General features: G+C 44.8%; 1 protein-coding gene across 1 annotated transcript in view; it reads left to right on the forward strand.

The window, feature by feature from the left end:
- Positions 1 to 12236: 12236 nt before the first annotated feature.
- Positions 12237 to 21778, forward strand: part of ASPM (assembly factor for spindle microtubules) — a 56170-nt gene continuing 46628 nt past the window's right edge. Inside the window, exons 1-3 of the mRNA XM_045028478.1 lie at positions 12237 to 12631; positions 19381 to 19524; positions 20124 to 21468. Coding sequence (XP_044884413.1) covers positions 12317 to 12631; positions 19381 to 19524; positions 20124 to 21468 — 1804 coding nt within the window. The 5' untranslated portion in view covers positions 12237 to 12316. The remainder of the gene's footprint in view (positions 12632 to 19380; positions 19525 to 20123; positions 21469 to 21778) is intronic.

Consider the following 21778-nt stretch of genomic DNA (forward strand, 5'->3'; position numbering starts at 1 on the left):
TGACACAGCAAAATCCATAGAAAAAAAACCCTATAAAAACAGGGTGTACTGCCATGGGGCTTTGGGTTCGTCTTGCCACGCTCCAGAAGCATCGGATCGTGACCGCCAGAGCCCGGCTCCCCTCTGCAACCAATCTGGCTGGCCACTAGATTGATCCAGACTCTGAACTGGTAACTATAAACATCAACTGGCTGTGTGTGTGTGTGAGTGTGAGAGAGACTAAAAAGCATATGCACACTGTTGTATTTTCAATAAATGTGGCATATTTACCTTTTCCTCTATAAAAGATCCCATGTGCTTTTGTATAGCATAACAGTTGTTGGTCTAGATTTGAACTGATTTTAACAGCATGAAAATGCAGTATTCTGCATGTCTTTCAGATTCAAAGATAATGGAAGATAAACTATCTGGTTTTGGGTTTTTTTGGAATTTTGTCAGATTTGTGGCTGTCTCAAGATCTTACATTTTATTTTGTAAATTAAATTTAATATAGGAAAAAACCCTTGGTTTGATCTGATCTTTGAATGTGGGAAGCCTTGTTTAATAATAATAATTTTTTAAAAAGGCTTACCAAAGCCATTTTTAGTTCATCTATCAAAGGAACTGCACTTACTGTGCAAATTAAGGTAAAATCTCCAAAACTAAAACAGGAATAGATATTCATATACCCAGTTATGCCTGATTTCTTAAACCACTTGCAAGCCATAGATAGTAGAGGTGGATAATGCATTGGCCATTCCCAATGGGAAGTTATGGGGGAGACTTTCAAAATCCGGTTTGTGCCTTTGAAAATCTCCCCCGGCATGGACAGCTTCCAAAATGCCTGGGTGAACTTAGAGAAGTTCAATTGCTTTTTTTTTTTTATGCGCATAAAAATCACATGAACTTTCTACTTGGTCATTTTAGCTGTTTAACTGCCTCTGAATTGGTAAACTAATGAACCTTGGAACGATCAGACAGTCTGGATGTTGCAGTTATTCTAGGCTTTCGACTTGACAGGCTTGATCATGGAATATTATTCAAATCCAGCCCAGGTTTGGACTAAGCAAAAGTATTGTCATTCTCAGAACCATCATAATTGGTCATCCCTTTATTTATTTTTTTTACATTCCCAACATAGGAGAGGGAAATAACTGCTTTTAACCTGAAAGGTGATCCTTGTCACTCTAGATCCAGCAAACTAGCCATTTTAGATTTCTTTTTGGGGATGTTAAGAGTCAAATACAGGACTGGGGTTTGCCAGTGATGTAATTTAAAAATACTGTCTGCCATTGCCTCTATTTCTATAGTCTCTCTTCCCCAAACAGGTGTTAATCTGAATAAGGAACTAAAAATATACATTCCTATTCATTGAAAGTTGCCAAATGAAAGTATTCACACAATGTTACCTGTGAACATATTCCAATTCTGTGCAACCTTATCACATTACCTTGTGACATACTTTTCATCAATTATCTGACAATAACATAGCTGGGTAACTAAGTCCAGCAGTGGAAGTGTGAAGAAACTGGCTTGGAGAGGAAGGGTGGCAGTAGCTCAGTGAAGATTTCATGGTATGCCTACCTGAAGCTATCAGCCTTGTGTTTATCTGATGTTGCAAACAGCTATTTTTCCAAAGATATTACCATCTCACAAGCTAATCTAATGTTGTTGAAAATCCATTTATACAGGATGTTTATTAGCATACAGTGTGTGAAGCCAGCATGGTTGACACCAAAGGTTTTTAAAATACATTAACCCTAGTTGACATCCTACATTATTTATGAAAAGTGAGTCAGAGATGGCCTTTCCAGCACTCTCACTATTTGTGTAAGTGACTTCTTTTTGGGCATAGTTCCTTGTAAAAAAAAATAAAAAAAAAAAAATCACTTTCTAGGCTGACTTTAGCCCAAGAAAAATTAGTTGTGTTTTTAACATGTACTAACTGGTATCTGAGACCTTAAGGATTGACTACCCTGCACTGTCAAGTGTGTGTGGTGGGGGGAGGGGGGGTACATCTGGCTGGCTGAATGAAGAGAACAGTACTTTATGGCTGGAGGCAGGGGGATGAAAACAGTTGCAAAAGGGGCCCCTGTGGTTGCTGTCTCATCCCCTAGGAATGCAGGGTTTAAAAGGGGCAGCCCAGTGCCTGAAGCCTCCCTTTTACATGGAGAAATCTGAAGCAAAATGTCCCCCAACAACTGAGCTGTGGTAATTGGGTTAGGGGCTGGTTTCAGGGTTTTTGTGTGGGGTGCACCCAGGGAATTTTCACTTCTCCCTTTTCTGTTGGGCTCAGCACTAACACTGGGAGAAGGGGGTGGGGATTCAAAGGCTGCACAGGGCATATATATAGTGGGGTTATGGGAGTTAGGGGTAATAGGCATGCTACTGGGGCATGGGGCTGGTGCTAGGCTGGGGTGGTTGGGCCCCAGGGCTTTCTGTTTCATTACCAAAGGCATTCCTCCCCAGGTTCATGGCTTGGTGGACTCCAAGGGAAGCAAACTTCTACCCCAGTCAGCAGGAATTTTCATGCAGTTGGTTAAGACTGTTGTTTCTAAGCTTGGAAACCCCAAATGCTGTGAAGACAAAGTATATAGGATCGCCCGGAGAACTGATGTTCATTCTTCCCAACTGATTACCAGCTGTGAGGGCAACACTGAAAGCAGGGGTGTGTCAGGGCAGTAACAAATGCATTTGGGGTTGGGTGCTGACTTTGGAAAGGTGTATACATCCATCATGGCAGGTGTGTTTATGGATTATGTTTTGGGGCACATGCAGTGTGCTCATGCCACAGCGGTAAGGAAAGGGTCTCAGGGGAAACCAGCATAGGAGTTAAATCAAGTGCCCCCCAACTCAGCTGGAGATGTTAAGGTTACTCATTTGGAAGTACCTTAATAAAGCAGATGGGGGACACATTTCTGTGGGTTTAGGATTCTGTTGATGGAGACTATAAATAATACACTTGTGACACCCTGTCACCACCCCACTATTCACCATTGTCATATAATTAGGATATGTTTTGTACAAAGTACGTTGTGTTAGGTATCATTCTAAAAGTCTTGATCTGCTAGACAATATCTTGTTGGATTGTACATGTTATAGTCTTATCTTAAGTTATGCAATTTGGCTATGTATGTATTACTGAACCATGGTGTGAGGCTGAAAGCGCCCACAAGCAGCCTTTCGGGTATGACAGTAAAAAGGCCAAACAATGTTAATGGCTTATTGAGGAAATGCACACATGCAAAAGGCTTACCCCAGGAACTGTGTACAATAGAAACCTCTCACAGATAGTTCCTACTGTATAGTGCTGACCCAGCAAGTGTGAAGAAGATATAAAAGGGGGACAGTGACATCACCAGGGGACCTTATTCTCCCTGCAACAAGACACCTGGAAACACCTGCAGGGCAAGGACTGAAGTGTGGGAAGTGATGGTCCCAGGCTAGAAGGATCTTTAGCTTGTGTATGAAAACCTGAGAAAGCCAAGGCAACTTGTGCCTTAAGAATCTGCCAGCCTGTTTATCACTCAGCATGAGAATTTGCTAATTTCTATCCTACCTATGGAGTGTGTTACGCTCAATTGGTGGTGGTGCTTTACTAAGTTAATCTGCTTTGATCTATTTGCTATCCCTTAAAATCTAACTTTTGTAGTTAAACTTGTTTTGTTTATTCTAAAACCCAGTTTGTGGAATTCATAAGGGAGAGGAGGGCCAAAAAGCTGTGCTTATCTTCTTCCACATTGAGGGAGGGAGTGAATTTCATAAGCTTACACTGTACAATTTTCTGTGCAGTGCAAGACCATACAGTTTTGGGTTTGCATTCCAGAGGGATGTGCACTTGAGTGCTGGGCAATCCTATAGGGGTGGTTGGGTGGGTGTGTGCGCATGCGCTAGAGAAGGCATGAGGGCAGTGATGAGCTGCCAAAATCTTAACCGGTTCCCTATAAAAAGTTCTGATTTAAGGGGGGGGAGGGGCCGGGGGAGAGATCCTCGTGGGGCCAGGGGCCCCTGCAGGGCCTGGGCCAATTGCCCCACTTGCCTCCTCCCCTCTGGCCAGCCCTGGAGCTTGCAGCAGCCCCCCGCCCCCACACACACCTTGCTGGGCCATTCAAAAAGCGGCAGCAGGATGACTCCAGAGCTCAGCTGAGCTGCCCAGCTGGTGCCGGCGGCTGGCCACGCTGCGGCTGAGGGGAAGCAGGGGAAGGGCTGGGGGAGCCTCAGCCTCCCCAGCTGGGAATCCTGGGAGCAACAGGATGGTCCGGCCCATGGACCAGTGTTCTTTGCCCACCCCCTGGCCCTTTAACAACCGGTTCTCCACGGAGGTCTAATTTTAGCAACCGGTTCTTAAGAACCTGTGGGAACCTGCTCCAGCTCACCACTGCTTGAGGGCCTGGCACAGCAGGACAGGGTGAGGGAGCCTAGGCTGGTGGAATGGGTGGGCTCACTGGGACTCCAGTACATCAGGTGGCACCTCGGAATGGGGGGGCAATCTATCACAACACTGTCAAACAAAATCTCTTTCAGTGATGGGCGGGGTATGTAATGTGCTGTCAAACAAAACATTAAAAGTTGGGGCATGCTTGGGCTACATGGTTTAAAAAAAAAGTGGGGGTTCCCCAGGAATCAACTGAGGGCAGGGTAGCTGGGTCCTTCATACAGTGACCTGCACATAACTTGCAGCTCTATCTCATGGGTCTTGGTCTACAAATAGGATCCAGGATAATATCCATTACTTTATTACCGTTCCTGGATTTATTCTGCCATAGCAGATGCCTTGCCTCACTTTTACATAACAGGGTTTGGAAGCTGGCACCAGGAGCCAGCCAAGAACCGGAGTGAATTCTGCTAGCTACATGGAAACTGGGGGTAGGATGGTTAGTGATGTAGCATGGAGATCCACTGCCTCCTTTCTGATGGCAGAGCTATGGGACAAGTCTTAACAAATTCATGTAATCACAGGAGTTGAAAGGCTGGTCACCAAATGTCCACTTACAGTGCAGCAGGTGCTGCAGTGCACAGGAAACCTGTCAACTGGAATCCTCAACAATCTTGGAATCGCCTCTCAGCTGTTACATTTGTCAGTGGGCTAAATGGTTATCCATATCCACATAACAGTCTTAACTCAAAGGTTGCTGGCAGGGTGGTTGTATTCCAATGGTCCCATGCAGCAGTCATGCGGGCACATCCCAGCTAACATTCTCAGGGATCTAAATGGCCTTGCTCAAAGCAGCATTCTTAAAGCAGTTTTGGTACTTTCAGAATCAGCAAGCTGATGCCTGGGTTATGTAGGAGCACTGTCGAGGGGGAGCTTGGAACTGGGTGATGTACACTGGGAGGGGCAAGGAGGAATATTAAACTTGCAATGATCAACGACTGATCAAGGAGACTGGACAGCATTTGTTATCTTCTGGAAAGGCTGAGAGCTTGGTTCTGCCCTATGGAATTTGGTTCTCAGTCATTCATAATCAGAGGTCACAACAGCAGTGGTGCAGCGGGATACAGGGGCACAGGCAATTCTGACAATTGGGTGTTGACATTTGGAAGCATGCAATATGGTGTGCAATCTTGGATGGTTAGTCGCCATTAATGTGTTGTGATTCCATTCCAGATGCCATGGAGGTGGTGGTGTGGGTCTGTGGGCACAGGATTATTTTTCTTATGCACATAGGCAGATGTCCTAGAGGCTTTAAGGATTGGCAACCAGGGTCCAGGGATGGGGAAAGTCTGTGTTGGCATGGAAGGAGAAGCATGGAATTGGACCAGTTCATGCCACTGCTGTGCACCAAGGGGCCTGTCAGCAGTCACTGACATGATGTGGCACACATTGGAAAACACTTTTGGGAATGTGTAAAGGAGTTCAATTACTGCCCAGAACAAGAAGGGACTTGATGCAGATCCGTGTTGTCAGACATGTATTCACGCAGGGTCTGGCTGAGAGCCGTGGAGCGCCACCTGGGTGCACAGGGCTCAACGGAGTCTAAAAGGGGAGGTGGCCAAATCCCTTAGGGTCATAAAAGGATCAGTAATTTGGGCATCCTGGGGAAACAAATTATTCAGGGAGTATGGGGTTCCCTTGTAAAGCTTTGGAGCCCATTTGTTTTGGCCAATATTAAAGGGGGAGGCAGTAAAAGATGTCTGGGAATATGGGACTGGGTTTGGGGGAGGGGAGGCAGCCAAGCTAATTGCTGGCGCCTCCGTGTGGCGGATGTCCAGTGCAGGTACTCCATAGGAAAGGTATACAGTAGCCAGAAAAAGAAGTGTTCATTAAAGGAATGAATAGGGAGCAGTTGGGGATTCCTATGATTGGTACAGCAGGGAGCCAACCCCACATTCTTATAGCCCACCTTAACCCTTGTATGAGGGTAAGGTCCCAGCAATGGATTTGCTTGAGGGACCTGGATGGAAAAAGAGGGAGAGCTGGTAAAAGCCCCCCTGAGTAATTACAGAATAAGCATGGGGTTACCTGCACTGTACACTTTTATCTGCTGGGTAGTCCCAGACATCTAATAATAAAGTTGCAGCCTGATTAAGCCCATGTCAAATGTCTCCTACCCTTCTTTTGGTATAGCCAGACAATACAGTATTCTCCTGCTTTGTGGTTTAACCTTGTCTTATATTTAGTTAAATTAACCTACCTTTAAGTTCCTCAAAGCAGGTACCTGCATAAACTGGCTTGTAAAATGTCATGTGCATTCATGGTACTCTAGACTTTAATTATTTTAGCTTCTCAGTCAGAGGATATAGGGAAGATCCTGCTTCCATTGAAGTTAATGGCAATTTTGCTATTGTAGAATTGCCAATAGTAATTATATGGCAAACCAATATTCCCTCCCATTGCATTAAAAACTAGAGTATAGGGTGGATATTTGCTGCTTTAATAGTCACAGGTGAGAACCAGTATGTTAATGTCATGCAGACTATAGCATGAATGAAGTTGACAAATACAAAAATATATCCTCTATCATAGTAAAAACTAGTATGTTCTGATGCATGGGTGTATTTTCAGAATTGATCAGTATTCAGCAGCTCCTAAATCAAGTGGGCAGATGTTTTAAAAAACACTCAATAGTGAACAGCTCGTACTGTTTTCACTAGGAGCTGCTGAGTGCTTTTGGAAAGCTGGCCACTTCATTTAGATGTCTTAAAGGGAGCTGAGCTCATTTGAAAATCTGGCCTCAAGTGTAGGTTCCAAGTATTTCTGAATATCTAGACTGCGTTCTGTAAAGAAGACTACACAGTATATCTGTCTGCCAAAAAAACTCTATTGAATTAGCACAGCAGTTTCTTCTATGGAATGGCTGAGTTTCAGTGTATGTAACTGTGGCAGGTGCTTAGGTGGTCTGATACTCACTGCATGCTGTTAGGATATAGATATGCAAGCCTGTCTGTAAAGGCCTATACTTTAAGAATTTAGGTATATGTTTGTCATTTAGCTAGTTATAGAGGTATAAAAGAGAGAAAGAATCTGTGTAAGTGCCTTCTCTCACTGTGACAGTCTGAGGCCTTGTTCTTAGGCCAATGCAATATAATATAATTGTGTCAGCCTCCCAGTAGGATTGGTCCCAGTGGCATCAGCCCCCACCCTCCAGATCGGGCCCAGCAACATCAGCAGGAGGCCAGGTTGCCCCCCCACATAGGATCATGGGTCCATTGGCCCTGGCTGGAGCAGGCTCCATGGCACTAGGACCACAGTGGCAGGCGGGCTGCACAACTGAGCTATGTGCAGCCAAGGTAGGAGACCAGCAGGCCCAGGGAGGGGGATGCAGGGGACTAGAGCTGCAGGGAGAAAAGTGCAGCCAGTGCATGGGGGACAGACTTTAGGTGGGGGGGACTGATGGCTGGGGGTAGTCCCTGGATCAGGGGCTACATAATGGGGCACAGTCCCTGGATAGGGGGTTGAGTGCTGGAGGGCAGTCCTTGGGGGGTGGGGGGGGAGGAACTGGGTACTGGGGGCAGTTGCTGGTGGGCAGTCCCTGGGTCACGGGTGTGGGACTGAATGATGGAGGAGGCAGTCCCTGGATGGCCTGTCCTACCCTGCACAGGACACCCTGTATCTGAAGAACAGGCACGTGTGCCAGGCGATCTGGGTGCTGGGAGGACAGGCCAAGAGGGTGTGTTTGCATGGGTGGGTTCCCCCTGGCCGGGGAGGCTCCCCCTCTTTGCAGGCAGGCACCAGAGTTGTGCTCTCCAGGCACTCAACCCAACCATACTGCCCTTAGAGTAAATTAATTTTAACAGTTAATGTTTTGACTTATTTTGCTAACGCAAAATGCTCTTGGTAGACATTTGCCAGTGTTGAAGTGCAAGGTACTATATTGATCTGAATCGTACTGCTGCCATATAACAAATACTAAACTTTTTTTTTAGATGTACAGGTGGATGGCCCACATAACACACAGAGAGCTGCATATGCAGCCCACAGTGATAAACAGGTTGAGAACCACTGCTCTAAAGGCTAGTGTACAATTAGTGTTATATAAATACAGTAGTGTAGACTTGTATGCAGTGTTGTAGCCATATTGGTCATAGGATATTAGAGAGAAAAAAAAGGTGAGGTAATATCTGTTGTTGGACTAACTTATCTTGGTCATCTCCTCCCCCCCAAAGAGCTCAAAAGCTTGCCTCCCTCACCAACAGAAGTTGGTCCACTCACCTTGGCTTTAGTGTGTAATAGTGTACACTACACCTTATTTCATAAGATTAACAGATGTGTGTTTTGATCATTTTGCAACATACGTGATGTTTATTAACGGGAGAGGGCAGAGACAGCAGCAGCATAAGTCATAGATGTCAAGCCTAGAAGGAAGTGTTAGGCCTGGTCCACACTACACAGTTAGGTTAAGGTAAGGCAGCATATGGTGACCTAATTAATTATGTCAGTTTACACACTTACACCAGCAGGACAAGACTGTAGTTGTGTCCTCTTACATCAACATAACTCCACCTCCGGGAGAGGCATAGCGCTTATGTCAGTGTAGTTAAGGCGATGTAGAGTAGACACTACCTTATTTACATCCACTGTTAGTTGTCTTGTCAAGCTCACAGCTCCATGCTGGAGCCCTGAAATTGACAAGAAAACAAGGTGGCTAGAGCTGGGCTTCCTGGGGCTCCCCACTCTCGTCTGTGAAGCTACTGTGAAGCTCCCCTCCCTGTGTGGAGAAGCCTGTTTTTTGACCACCAGCCAATCAGCGATGGGGGACTCTCCTCCTGGGGCAGGGGCTGAGTGACCCCATCCCCATGGTGCCGCCCCACCTCCTTCTCCTACCTGCTTCTTGTGGGCAGCAAGCAGCTTTCTGTGGCTCTGCAGCTGAGCAGTTCGCAGCCTCGCTTCAACCCCTCAGCCAACTAAAGGCAGTAGCAGGTAAGTGTATTTCAAAGGGGGTCTTGGGGTGAGGGTGGCTGGGGGGCACTGAAACCTCTTCCCAGCCCCAGGTGGCTGTGCTAAGAGCCGGCACCTCGCTGCTGGAGGGGTCGCTGTCTGCATGGGGGGGCACCGGCTGCAGCCCAGCTCTCTGCATCTGGCAGGGGGCTCAGTCAGAGGTGTCTCCAAAAACATCTCGGGGACCCCTGCAGCACAGAGAGACCGAGAGTATCAGCCCCCACTGGGCAGCTGGACCGGGACGGGCATGGGGTGGGGGAAACGTCTCCTGGGCTGTTGCGGGGTGCGGTGCCCCCTGCTTGCCCTCCCTGCCCAGGCAGAGACACCTGCCTCTCAGAGACAGTGGCCATGTCCATGCAGTGCGCTTGGTCCCCCTCCCTGGCATCTGGGTGACTGCTTCTTACGGGGGTGGCGGGATGGAAAGGAAGAGGCAGTGGGGAAGGAATAGAGTGGGGGGGAAGAGAGGGAAACTCAAGCTACCAGGGGAAACCTTCCAATCAGTGCAATCTCTGTCTTGGGGTGGGGATGGAATAATCCCTCAAGGGAAGGGCTAGTGTGTGATCCCTGGGGGTACAACCTGGGCTGGAACTATCTCCTGTTTAGTCCATGTGCTCTGGAAAACACAAGTCCAAGCATCATATTGGGGGCGGGGGGCGGCATTGCTGAGTCCCAGGGTTGAGTAATTCTCTGGTGATGGTTATTGAATTGCTAATTGTCATTCATTTGCTGCACAATGGCTGGTGATGGTTGTGTAACATCCACCCAGACATTTGGTCAAGTGCCTTTTTGTTTCTGGGGAGTTGCCTTCTGCGCTACTCCCAAATTTGCAGCATATTTCATTAACACCATACAGCACAATCTCATAATTTTATACACTTTAATGATATACATATGTCGACAGAACAGTGGGGTTCAGCAAATCATAACCTTTCCCATGATACCTTACATGGCATGCTTTATATGAAATATAAAGAATATATACAAAAGATGAATTTGAGGCTTACAGAGCACAGACCACCACTCCCCAAGGTATAGAGCAGTAGCTCTCAAACTTTTTTACTACTGACCTCTTTCACACAGCAAGCCTCTGAGTGTGACCCCCCCTTTATAAATTAAAAACACTTTTTATATATTTAACACCATTATAAATGCTGGAGGCAAAGCTGGTTTTGGGGTGGAGATTGACAGCTCGCAACCCCCTATGTAATAACCTTGTGACCCCCCTGAAGGGTCCCGACCCCCAGTTTGAGAACCCCGGTACAAAGTGTCAGCTAGAAACTCTAAGGCTTGAGACTTTTAAAAGGAGACTAGACAAAACATCCAGTAAGGATCAGCCCTGCATTGGCAGGGAGATGGACTGAGCCAGGGTGATCACAGAGGGCTTTTGCCCCTGTAACTTCTATAATTCCATCCCAGTCTCCTGGGAATACAAATTCTGGTACTAAAGACCTGGTGCCTGGATCCCATATTACCTTGCACTGGGACTGGGAATTAATGCCCTGACATGCAACTCCTCCTATTGGGCCACTGTAGATCCTGCTTCAGAGTAGCAGCCGTGTTAGTCTGTATCCGCAAAAAAAACAGGAGTACTTGTGGCACCTTAAAGACTAACAAATTTATTGTAGCATGAGCTTTCGTGAGCTAAAGCTCACTTCTTCGAAGAAGTGAGCTTTAGCTCACGAAAGCTCATGCTACAATAAATTTGTTAGTCTTTAAGGTGCCACAAGTACTCCTGTTTTTTTTGTAGATCCTGCTGTTAGTACAGCTATTTGCAGGTGCCCTTGTGTTTAGCTGAACCCTTGAACTCAGTCCCTGAGCATATCCCCACTAAATTGAAAGCTAAACTGACACTACTATCCTGCTGTGTGGATCCCCATGTGCTTGTACTGTGAATTCTTGGCATGCACACATGGCTGTATTCATCTCATTGTGCTGGTAGTGCTACTTCCTTGGTGTAATGATGACATTATGCTAAGATGAATCCTGAAAATAGTGCCCTGGTGTGATGCTCACTGTGCTCTTCATGTGAATCCTGCATTTCTGTATGCTGTGTTGTTGTAGCCCTGTTGTTCCCAGGAAATCAGCGCAACAATGTGAATGAGGTAATCTCTTTTGTTGGAGCAACTTTTGTTGGTGTGAGAGAGAGACAAGCTTTGGAGCTGTCACAGAGTTGTTCTTCCGGAAGAAGAGTTCTGTGACAGCTCCAAAGCTTGTCTCACCCGCCAACAGAAGCTGGTCCAATAAAAGAGATCCCCTCACGCAGCTTCTGTGGCTAATGTGACCAGCCTCGCTCCCAACCCGGCAGAGGTGCTCGGAGGAGGAGGTGGAGAGGCGCGAGCGGTGGGCAGGCGGGGGTGGAGCGGGGCCCAGAGGTCAGCACCTAGGCACTCGGGAGGGGGCTCAGGCTGGTTCTCAGCCAGTTGGGCGGTGGCAATAGCAGCTTGTCACGCAGCGAGGCGGGGGGGAGGGGCGTGACGCTAACTGCCCCCAAACATGACGCGCACGGAATTCTCCGCGGGGAATCCTCTTTCCTTTCGTCCTGTGCCGGGAGCCGGGTCGCTGCCTGTCCCGCCCCGCCCCGCGAGCGAGGGGCTCGCCCGCCGGCAAAGGCTGCTCTGGGCAGCTCACCTCCAGCCAAACAACTCCGAGCTGATGTTTAAATAAAACGCCGGGTTGTGATTGGCGGAGAGGCTGGAGGGCGGGCCCTGTATGGCGATTGGCGGCCTGGAGGAGACGCTGCGCCGCTGGTTGGTGGGCGGGGTGGGACAGGGCTGTGTGGGGATTGGCGGGCCGGCGGGGGCGCTTGGGGATTGGCGGTGGCGCTGGGTTTGAATGGTTGGCCGGGGCGGTTAGTGCCGCGCTGCCTGTTTGGGTTTGTGCGTCTGGAGAGGCTCGTGCGGTTCTTCTGGGCTGCGCGGGGACTGGGCAGCGCTGGGTCCCGCCAGCAACAAGCCGCCGATGGCAGCAGAGCTGCCGCGCAGGGGAGCCGCCGCCGCCGCCGCCTGCGAGCTGAGCCCGGCCGAGAGCCCGGGGCGGCGGAGGCGGCGCTGGGCTGGCAGCGGGGGGCAGGAGGACGAGGACCCCGCCGTGCTGACTCTCACCCACTTCTCCCGGCCGCCCTTCCTCAGCTTCGGCAGCCTCCGGCCCGGCGCCTCCTGCACCCGGCTCCTGGCCGTAGACAACCCCAACCCGGAGGAGGCGGATGTGGCTGTCGACCGCTTCCCGGCTCCCTCCACGGGCTTCAGCCTGGAGCGCCGGCGCTTCCTCGTCCAGGTAGGGCCGGGCTCGGGGAGAGCCTGAGCTGCTGCCCCGCGCGGCTCCGCGTCCCCTCACCACACCGCTGCGGGGCGCCCCGGCAGCCCCGTGTCTGGAGGGGCTCGTGGGGGCGGTGCTGGAGGCAGGGCAGAGCCGCACGCTCCGCTGCTGCCCTCCCTGGGCGAGGCGTCTCCGGGAGCAACGGGCTGCGGGCTACCCACCTTGTCCGTGCAGCCCCTTGGCACCTGTGTCCTGCGCTGGCTGCCCCCCGTGGTTTCCCCAGGAATTGAAATTAGGGGCGGGGTGTTCAGATTTACAGTGTGTGTGTGTGTGTCAGGGCTCATGAGGGGTGAGACTGTGAAGGTGGGCTGTATGGCACCATAGTAAAAACTGAAATGTTTCATGACCATTTTATTAGATTTAACTCATGGTTTAAAATCATCACACAAGTTAAAGTTGACTACTCAAGCCTTCTATGAAGCACTACGTCTACATCCTTCTTGGATTCTTGTTATAGTTTTGCACAACTCTGTTAATGAACTTCTTGAATGCAATGTGTTCATCTTCGGTGGCTTCTCGTGTGTCTGGTACTTCCATTCTTTCAACCGATATGCTCATTAGTTCATTCACATGATCAGGCAGAAGGCAACTTCTTTCAGAACACAAAATTCTATTCAGTGATGAAAAAGACCGCTCAACTGTAGGTTTTATGACTGGGAGTAGCAAGAGATGAATTCCTACTTCTTTCATCCCAGGAAACAGAACACAAAGATCGGGTTGAGCCACTAGTGATGATAAAAAAGAAGTTGAAGTCAAATCTTCATTCATTTGTCGTATGATATTCCACTCTGTGTTCAAATTCTCTATTCTGTCCTGATCACATGGCTGCCCCATTGTTGGTAGTGCCTCACTCCACTCACTGTTGGTGTTTTATAGGCCAGGCATCTGTAAAAGCTACGTAGAGATTGAGTAGAATCTAGAAGTCACTGTTGTAGTTTTTTAAGAATAAGGTCTGTGTACTTTTTCAGTTGCCTTAACAAACACTTCTTGTCGTCTTCACTTAAGGATTCAGTATAAATGCCTTCATTAGTCAACTTCTGGACTGAAGTCTGCTTCTTCCAGTACTTTTTCAATGGATAGATCTCTAATTGATCCAAATGTAGCTTCTATTGCTCGACAAAGATCTACTACTGTTGTAACAGATGCCTGGACTTGTTGCCTCAACAGTAGACTTACGAGAGAGAGCATGGCAATAGTCTTCTCAGAACTTAGTAGCAAAAGTAATCCACCGGGCTCACTACTTAGATCCATCCCATCTTGGTAGATACGTTCCAAAGCCAGTAATAACGGGTGGAGTAATTTTAAGACAACAGCCAATGATTGCTCATGAGAAAGCCAGCAGGTTTTCCCAGATTGGACTAATTTGAACTTCAGTCCCAGTGTATATTCTATATTTTCCAAGATATTCAGTCTTTTTGGACTCTTGCTGAAAAAAGAATATAATGAAGACATGAAATTTATAGCTCTTAAAATGTCTTTTGAAGATTCTGCATCTCGTACTAGTACTAGTTGGAGTAGATGGCCTCTGCAGTGTGTATAGGAGAGATTAGGGTTACACTTTTCTCTGAGCAAAGTTTGTACTCCACCATGTCTTCCAGAGAAGTTTGCAGCGCCATCAGATGCACAAGCAGCCATCTGTTTGGGGTCCAATTGACAAGCATTTAATGCTTCTAAGATGTGGGTTGTCACAGATGCAGCCGATGTGTCTTCTATAACTTGAACATCTAGAAATGCATCTACTCTCATGGATCAGTAACTGGTTAAAAGATGGGGAAACAAAGGGTAGAAATAAATTCAGTTTTCAGAATGGAGAGAGATAAATAGTGGTATCCCTGAGGGGTCGGTACTGGGACCATTACTGTTCAATATATTCATAAATGATGTGGAAAAATGGGTATATAGTGAGGTGGCAAAATTTGTATATGATACAAAGCTATTGAAGATAGTTAAGTCCCAGGCAGACTGCGAAGAGTTACAAAGGGATCTCACAAAACTGGGTGACTGGGCAACAAAATGGCAGATGAAATTCAGTGTTGATAAATGCAAAGTAATGCACATTGGAAAACCAACTATTTATACAAAATGATGGAGTCTGAATTAGCTGTTAACACTCAAGAAAAAGATCTTTGAGTCATTGTGGATAGTTCTCTGAAAACATCCACTCAATGTGCGGTGGCAGTCAAAAAAGCAAATGGAATGTTGGGAATCATTAGGAAAGGGATAGATAATAAGATAGAAAGTATCATATTGCCTCTATATAAATCCATGGTACATGCACACCTTTAATACTGTGTGCAGATCTGGTCACCACATCCCAAAAAAGATAATTGGAATTGGAAAAGGTACAGAGATGGGCAACTAAAATGATTAGGGGTATGAAACAGGAGGAGAGATTAAAATGACTGGGAATTTTCAGCTTAGGAAAGAGACGACTAAGGGGATATGATAGAGGTCTATAAAATCTTGACGGGTGTGAAGAAAGTGAATAAGGAAATGTTATTTAATCCTTCACATCACACGAGAACTAGCTGTCACCCAATGAAATTAATAGGCAGCAGATTTAAAAAAAACAAAACAAAAGGAAGTACCTCTTCACACAACATGAAGTCAACCTGTGGAACTCTTTGCCAGGGGATGCTGTGAAGACCAAAACTATAACAGGATTAAGAGAAGAACTAGTTCAATTCCTGGAGAATAGGCCCATCAGTGGTTATTGGCCAGGATGGGGAAGGATGCAACACCATGCTCTGAGTGTTCCTAGTCTGTTTGCCAGAAGCTGGGAATGGGCAACAGGGGATGGATCACTTGATGACTACCTGTTCTATTCATTCCCTCTGAAGCACCTGGGCTTGACCACTGTCAGAAGACAGGATACTGGGCTATATGGACCATTGGTCTGACCCAGTATGACCATTCTTATGTAAAAATTCAAGTGATTTGTAACCCATCCCCAGCCAAAACCTATCACTTGGGCAACACAACTCTGTGTGCTGGATACCTGGGTAGATTAGGTGTGAATGTAAATACAATCTGCTCCTGAAGCCTTTCCCCCCAGCCCATCACTAGCTGTCAGGGAGAGCTCCTTTAGACTTTGCTTACAAATCATCATTTGAAATGATTAGGTTGGCTAACATCAGCAAAATGAATGCACTGACATTGTCATAAAAAAAACAATAGACTAGCTTCCTTAGACAGCTATGGTCATACTTTTCAAATCTATTAAACTTTTTCATATACACATATTTTAACATACACTGTATATGCTTTTAAAGTGTGTTAATGTTTCAATTTCAATTCAAATTTCCAAACAGTCGCTAAATTGGCATGTAACTAGTTCACAAAACTGTGGGGGAGGTGTTGGGGAAAATTCAGTAGAGGTGTAGGGAAGTCACTGCTGCCCCCTCCCTGGGGCGCCAAACTCATGTGCTGTCAAAGCCGCTGCCTCCGCAGGGCCCCCGCCCCGTACACCAACGGGTGCCCACACATACGCTAAACAGCCAAACCTCGCTCTGTGGACTCCCCGAACATCCCTTGGTTACATGCTTTGCGCCGGCGTGATGGGGTTGGAGCTGCCTGTAATAATTTATGAACCTTGACTGAGTTAATCCGCTATCAGCTTTGCCAGGGAAGGGGGAGGACACCTCCCCTCCCCCAATATGCTCAGGAGCAATGCGTTCATTTCCATGCCTTGGCTCAGGCCCTCTGAGGGGGGAGGAGTATCAAAAGCTTCAGGATGGTTTAAAGACGCACTCGCTCTAGAAGAGGACAGATAGTTAAGGGGGAGAAACTGACCAATCAACTCTGCAGGGGGTAGGTGTGCCTCCAGGAAGCTTAGCCTATGTCTGTTTCAGAATGGTCAGGCTTTACCTAAGATAGACATGTGTTTGTTTGAAAAACTTCTTATGCTTTGCTAGTCCTACTTTAAAGAAAAACATTCTAGAGTAGTTCTCCTGTATACCAGGACAGCATCCTGGCTATGGGGCATTTTGAGGTGGGTCTTTCTCAATCTCTTGTATGTGTTCTTTGCTGTTCCTACTCTTAAAATAAAACGTCATACAGTTTAATCATAAGGCTGTTTTGGTCACTGCTAGACACAAGCTCTCAATGGGAACAACCACAGATGGGGTTGTGACGTTATCTGATATGACTAGTAAGGAATCTATTTATTTGTCAAAAACCATTTCCTGAATCTTTTTTGTTGCCTGTATTGTTACAGACATACTTTCTGACAGGTAATTTGAAATAAATGACCAAAAATAATTGAAACTGGTGTGGTTATTTTGACAAATATAATTTGCAGAATTTTAAAGTATTGTGCTGCACCAAAAAATTTAAAATTCCAGACATTCTCCCAGGAGTATCTTTGTAACAGCAGGTAGCAAATTTTGACAAGTGCCTTCTCCTGACAGCAATATTTATCTATACTCAGTATAGGGAGCAGAATCTTCTGAGGAAGTGACAGCTGCCACAGTTTACTACCAGTAGTGCAAGTAAATGTGTTAAATGAGTTAATTGTGTATGGAACCTCTTTAGCATAAAAAGACGTATGGTCAGATTTTTTTGCTACAAGGTCCAGCAAAGTATAATGAGATAATGCCAGTCTTTGGTTTTCGCACTGCTGTCTTGTTTCTCTTCTTCATCATCATCTACCTGTTCTGTTGCTATATTGATTCAAATATCAGAGTGAAAGTATAGAAATGGTAATGATAGAAACTGGCATTTTTCCCCCTGTGTTAGTGTCAGCAGAGTAGCAAAATGTACAGTAGGGTAGCTCACCTAGTGTTTGGCAAGAATCTTCCCTGAGTTCAAGCTGTTCAACGAATTAATTCTAATCCCCTGCACCATCCCAAAGCTGAGCTACTGGCATGTGAGAAGGACACTATCTTCATTATTTTTCAATAACCTTATTGGTCTATCTGCTCTAATCAACACAGAACTTAGAACTTGGGTATTTGAGTTAAATAAGAACAAAATTACTTAGAAAATCTAAATATGCTTATTTAAAATTTTGCTTACATTCTGATAGTTATTTAGGATATTTAACAATATTACTCTTGCATGTCTATAATTCACCTTCTTGCTTACAGTGCTCTCATATAGCCCTTTTCACAAGCATTAAAATATATGTACTACAAAATATGAATGAAGTACTGATCTTTTTAACAGCTAATAATGTTACACCAGCTAAAATTATTTCTTTACGATGCTGGTTCTGGCGGGACCCAACTGAGAATGCCAATTCAGGACAAATTGCTTAAAGCAGGGCAGTTACAGCCCAAGGCTGGGGTTTTTCCACTTCTGAGGTAACCCAAACCAGCCAGCCAGAGAGGACTTGGGTTTTACCCCACTGGCTAACAAGAAGTCACACAAGCAATTCTGTTAGACACTCCAGTTTCCCAGTATCACCACCATTGCCACTCATTATGGGGACAAGTGGTTATGAAAACCAATACCCCAGTAAAAGAAGAAAGGTTTTCTTGATCCCAAAGGACCAAGCCCCAGACCCAGGTCATTATACAAATCAGATCTTACCCACAAATCATGCTGTTGCCAATCCTTTAGAATCTAAAAATAAAGGTTTATTCATAAAAGGAAAAAGATATAGGTGAGAACAAGAATTGGTTAAATGGCATCAATTACATACAGTAATGGTAAAGTTCTTGGTTCACGCTTGTAGCAGTGATAGAATAAACTTCAGGTTCAAATCAAGTCTGGAGTACATCCAAAGCTGGGATGGGTCATCAGTCCTTTGTTTAGAGCTTCCATTTGTAGCAAAGTCCCTCCAGAGGTAAGAAGCAGGATTGAAGATGAGATGGAGATGAGGCATTAGCCTTTTATAGTCTTTTCCAGGTGTAAGAACACCTCTTTGTTCTTACTGTGGAAAATTACAGCAAAATCGAGTCTGGAGTCACATGGGCAAGTTCCTGCATACTTTGCTGAGTTACAAGGCATATCTTCCTTCTCTCAATGGGTCAGTTGTAGAGCTGATGGTCCTTAATGGGCCATCAAGCAGACTAGGCAGAGCTGACACCAACTTGTCTGGGGTGACACCCCAGACGCATAGCATAAGTTTGAAATACAGACAATATAGAGCCAATATTCATAAACTTCAACTACAAAAATGATACATACATATAGACAGCATAATCATAACCAGCAAACAATAACCTTGTCTCAGATACCTTATTTTACCCCTGTTATACAAGTTTTGGTGCCACTACAGGACCTTGGTTGCAACAATGATCTATATGGTCCCAGTTCAAGTCAATAACGTGACAGCGGGTTTTCCTGTCTGGGGATTGGTATTGTTTTGAGCAGGGGGTTGGACTAGATGACCTCCTGAGGTCCCTTCCAACCCTGATATTCTGTGAAAATCACATCCCTTTCTTCTTACATCCATTCTATCTCCTGACCTCAGTATTGTATATTTGTACTTTCTCACCTGTCCTCCATCATAACAACTAAATGCATCTAATAAGTCAACATTTTTAAAGTTGGGTGCATAAATTTAGAGACACCAATCCATATTTATGCACTCAGGGGCTGAAAATGTAAGCCATACTGAATAGCATTTATATAGCACTTTACTTAAAAGCATTCACAGACACTAACACTTTTGTTCACTGCTTCTTTTTTAAATGATCGATTCTTTTAAAAATATTTTCATGTCCTTACAATGTTTTTGTTTTACCGCTTCATTCTCTCAGTCTGGAGAAAGAATCTTTATTTCTATGACATGGATGCCATTAGAAGAAGGAAAAGTCCGAGAACTGGTAACTTTTATTGTAAATGGCATTGTAAAACATCAGGCTGTGTTGCTGGGTGTTGCTGAGCAGCCTCTGAAGAAAAAGGTAAGAAGTGTATTTTTAATTACACTGATTATTTTTGTCTTATTTGTTGCTTGTTTGTGAGTCAAAATTTTGCAATATAGCAATTGTTTCTACTAGTGTAGACATGGATGAATTGTTGAATGGGTATCCTCAGTAGGAGCCCTCAATAACTTGGAATTTGCTCTCCTTTAACCTGAAATAGCCCAAGTCCGGTGAACACTGCAAAGTTGTTCTTTCCCATTTGAAAGTGGTAGAACATCTTAAGGGTGTATTATTGGAGTAGAAAAATGGCTTTAGCTTATTTTCCTGGTTTGTTTGATTATGGATTATAGTGCATTGTATTGCTGTGCTTCAGCTATGTTGGTGTGTTGCTTTTGATGTGGGCATTTTAAAGTTTATAAATGCATAGAGCATGTGGCTACATATTAGTTTTTTAGTGTGTATCTATTCAAAATAACTTAAAAAAAAATCCAAAATTAAAAACTTAGGTTTTATATCTGTTAGCTATCAATTCATTATCTGTGTGAATGAATATATAAGTGCATTATATTAAAAAAAAAAAAAAAAGGCAGCTACTTTGGAAACCCTCTAATTTTTTGTGTGTTTTTTTTTTTTTTTAGAAGAGTCTTTGGGATGCTATTAAAAAGAAAAATACTTCAGAAAGATCAGTTTCTACAAGAGCTAAGAAAAAACATTCAAATGTTAAAAATGTTAACAAAACTTTTCGTGTTTCCAAAACAACGGATACAGTTAGAAGCCCACTCCAGTCCTGTGAAAATTTGGATGTGATACGGGGTAGCATGTCCCCCCCAAAAAACTCGCTTATCACTTTAGAAAACAAATTGCCTATATCTCCTATCAGTCCTGTATTGCAAGAACATCATGATACCATTTGCACACCTCTTTCCATGAGAAGATCTACTACATACTCAGTTCTTGGTACAGTGGTAAATGATGAATTATTGCAAGAAATACACACGTGTAACATCAAGAAACTTCATAATCCTAATGAGGAAATAAAATCCTCAAGTATACACAGTTCTCCTTCTGGATTAGTAGAAGCACACAGATCAAATACACATTCACCTGTTTGTGCTCCGGAATGGACAGCAGCCTTGCGTTCCTCTTTGAGTCAAAGGAGAATTTTAAGTCCAGATTCTTTTATAAATGACAGTTATCAATTTAATGTAGAAGTTGTAGCAGAGCAAGTTGCTCCCATATTGTCACCTGACCAGTTTGTAAAAGACAATTTAGCTATAGAATCAGTGTCTCAAGTCCACGTATCTATTTCACCGTCCTCTTTATCCTCCAGTGTGGAGACTTGTATCACAAAGAAGTCTTCATCTTCAAAATGGAAAGAAAATGAAGAAAGTGTATCTGTAGAACATAAGTTTCCAAATGACGTCCTTGATGAGACGCCTGTAGTGAAATCTCAGTTATTTCATTGTACCATACCTGAACAAAATCATCTCAGTTTTCCTCTTTCTGATGAGGATCTTCAGATTCGCAGTTGCTCCCAAAGAGAACAACCGAAAAAACGTCCTGTGCTTTCTGCTACTGTCATAAAAAATAAGTCGTCTGTTGCTGAAAGAAAAGGAATGGAGACAACTAAACCAAAATCTAGAAAATATCTTAATATGATAAGGGAAGGTGTAAGTATGGTTCCTAGACATTCAAAGTTAGAAATACTTCAGAACCTTCCAGTTATAGATCACATCTCAGGTGAAACGAAATGTCACAAAGATGAAATACATGCATCCTCCATTGGATCTACTTTACATAGTCGTAAGAGGAAAAATGAAGTACACCTGGAAGATATTAAGGCTACAGCTACACAATATATGGAAGAAACAGAAACCAAAAGAATCTTTACATCTTGTGTTGACAGTAAAATAAAAACTACTGTAAGACCACTGCTCTCTAAGCACATAAACAGAGAGAAACTAAACCACAGAAAGAAAGCTGGTGAGCATTTTTCATTTGTGTTCTCTAGTGAAAGAAAATAACTTAAGTGTCTCCATATTTTGCTAAAATGTTCTAAGGGGACCCCTAGAACTGAGCATTTCAGTACCTCTTTCTGCAGCAAGTATGACAATACTGTAGCAACTTCTCAAGTTGTCTAGTAGCAATAAAGCTTGGCTATAGAATACACTGTCTGCATTCATTTAACAGAAGTCACTTAACTGGTATCTTCTAAATAGTCTTGTAGTGTGCTAGAAGACTTGCATATTTAGCAACATGGCTGGGGAAAGTACTAGATTTGTCTCCTCACTCT

The sequence above is a fragment of the Mauremys mutica genome, chromosome 8 (genome assembly GCF_020497125.1).
Source record: "Mauremys mutica isolate MM-2020 ecotype Southern chromosome 8, ASM2049712v1, whole genome shotgun sequence".
Classification (NCBI taxonomy): Eukaryota; Metazoa; Chordata; order Testudines; family Geoemydidae; genus Mauremys; species Mauremys mutica.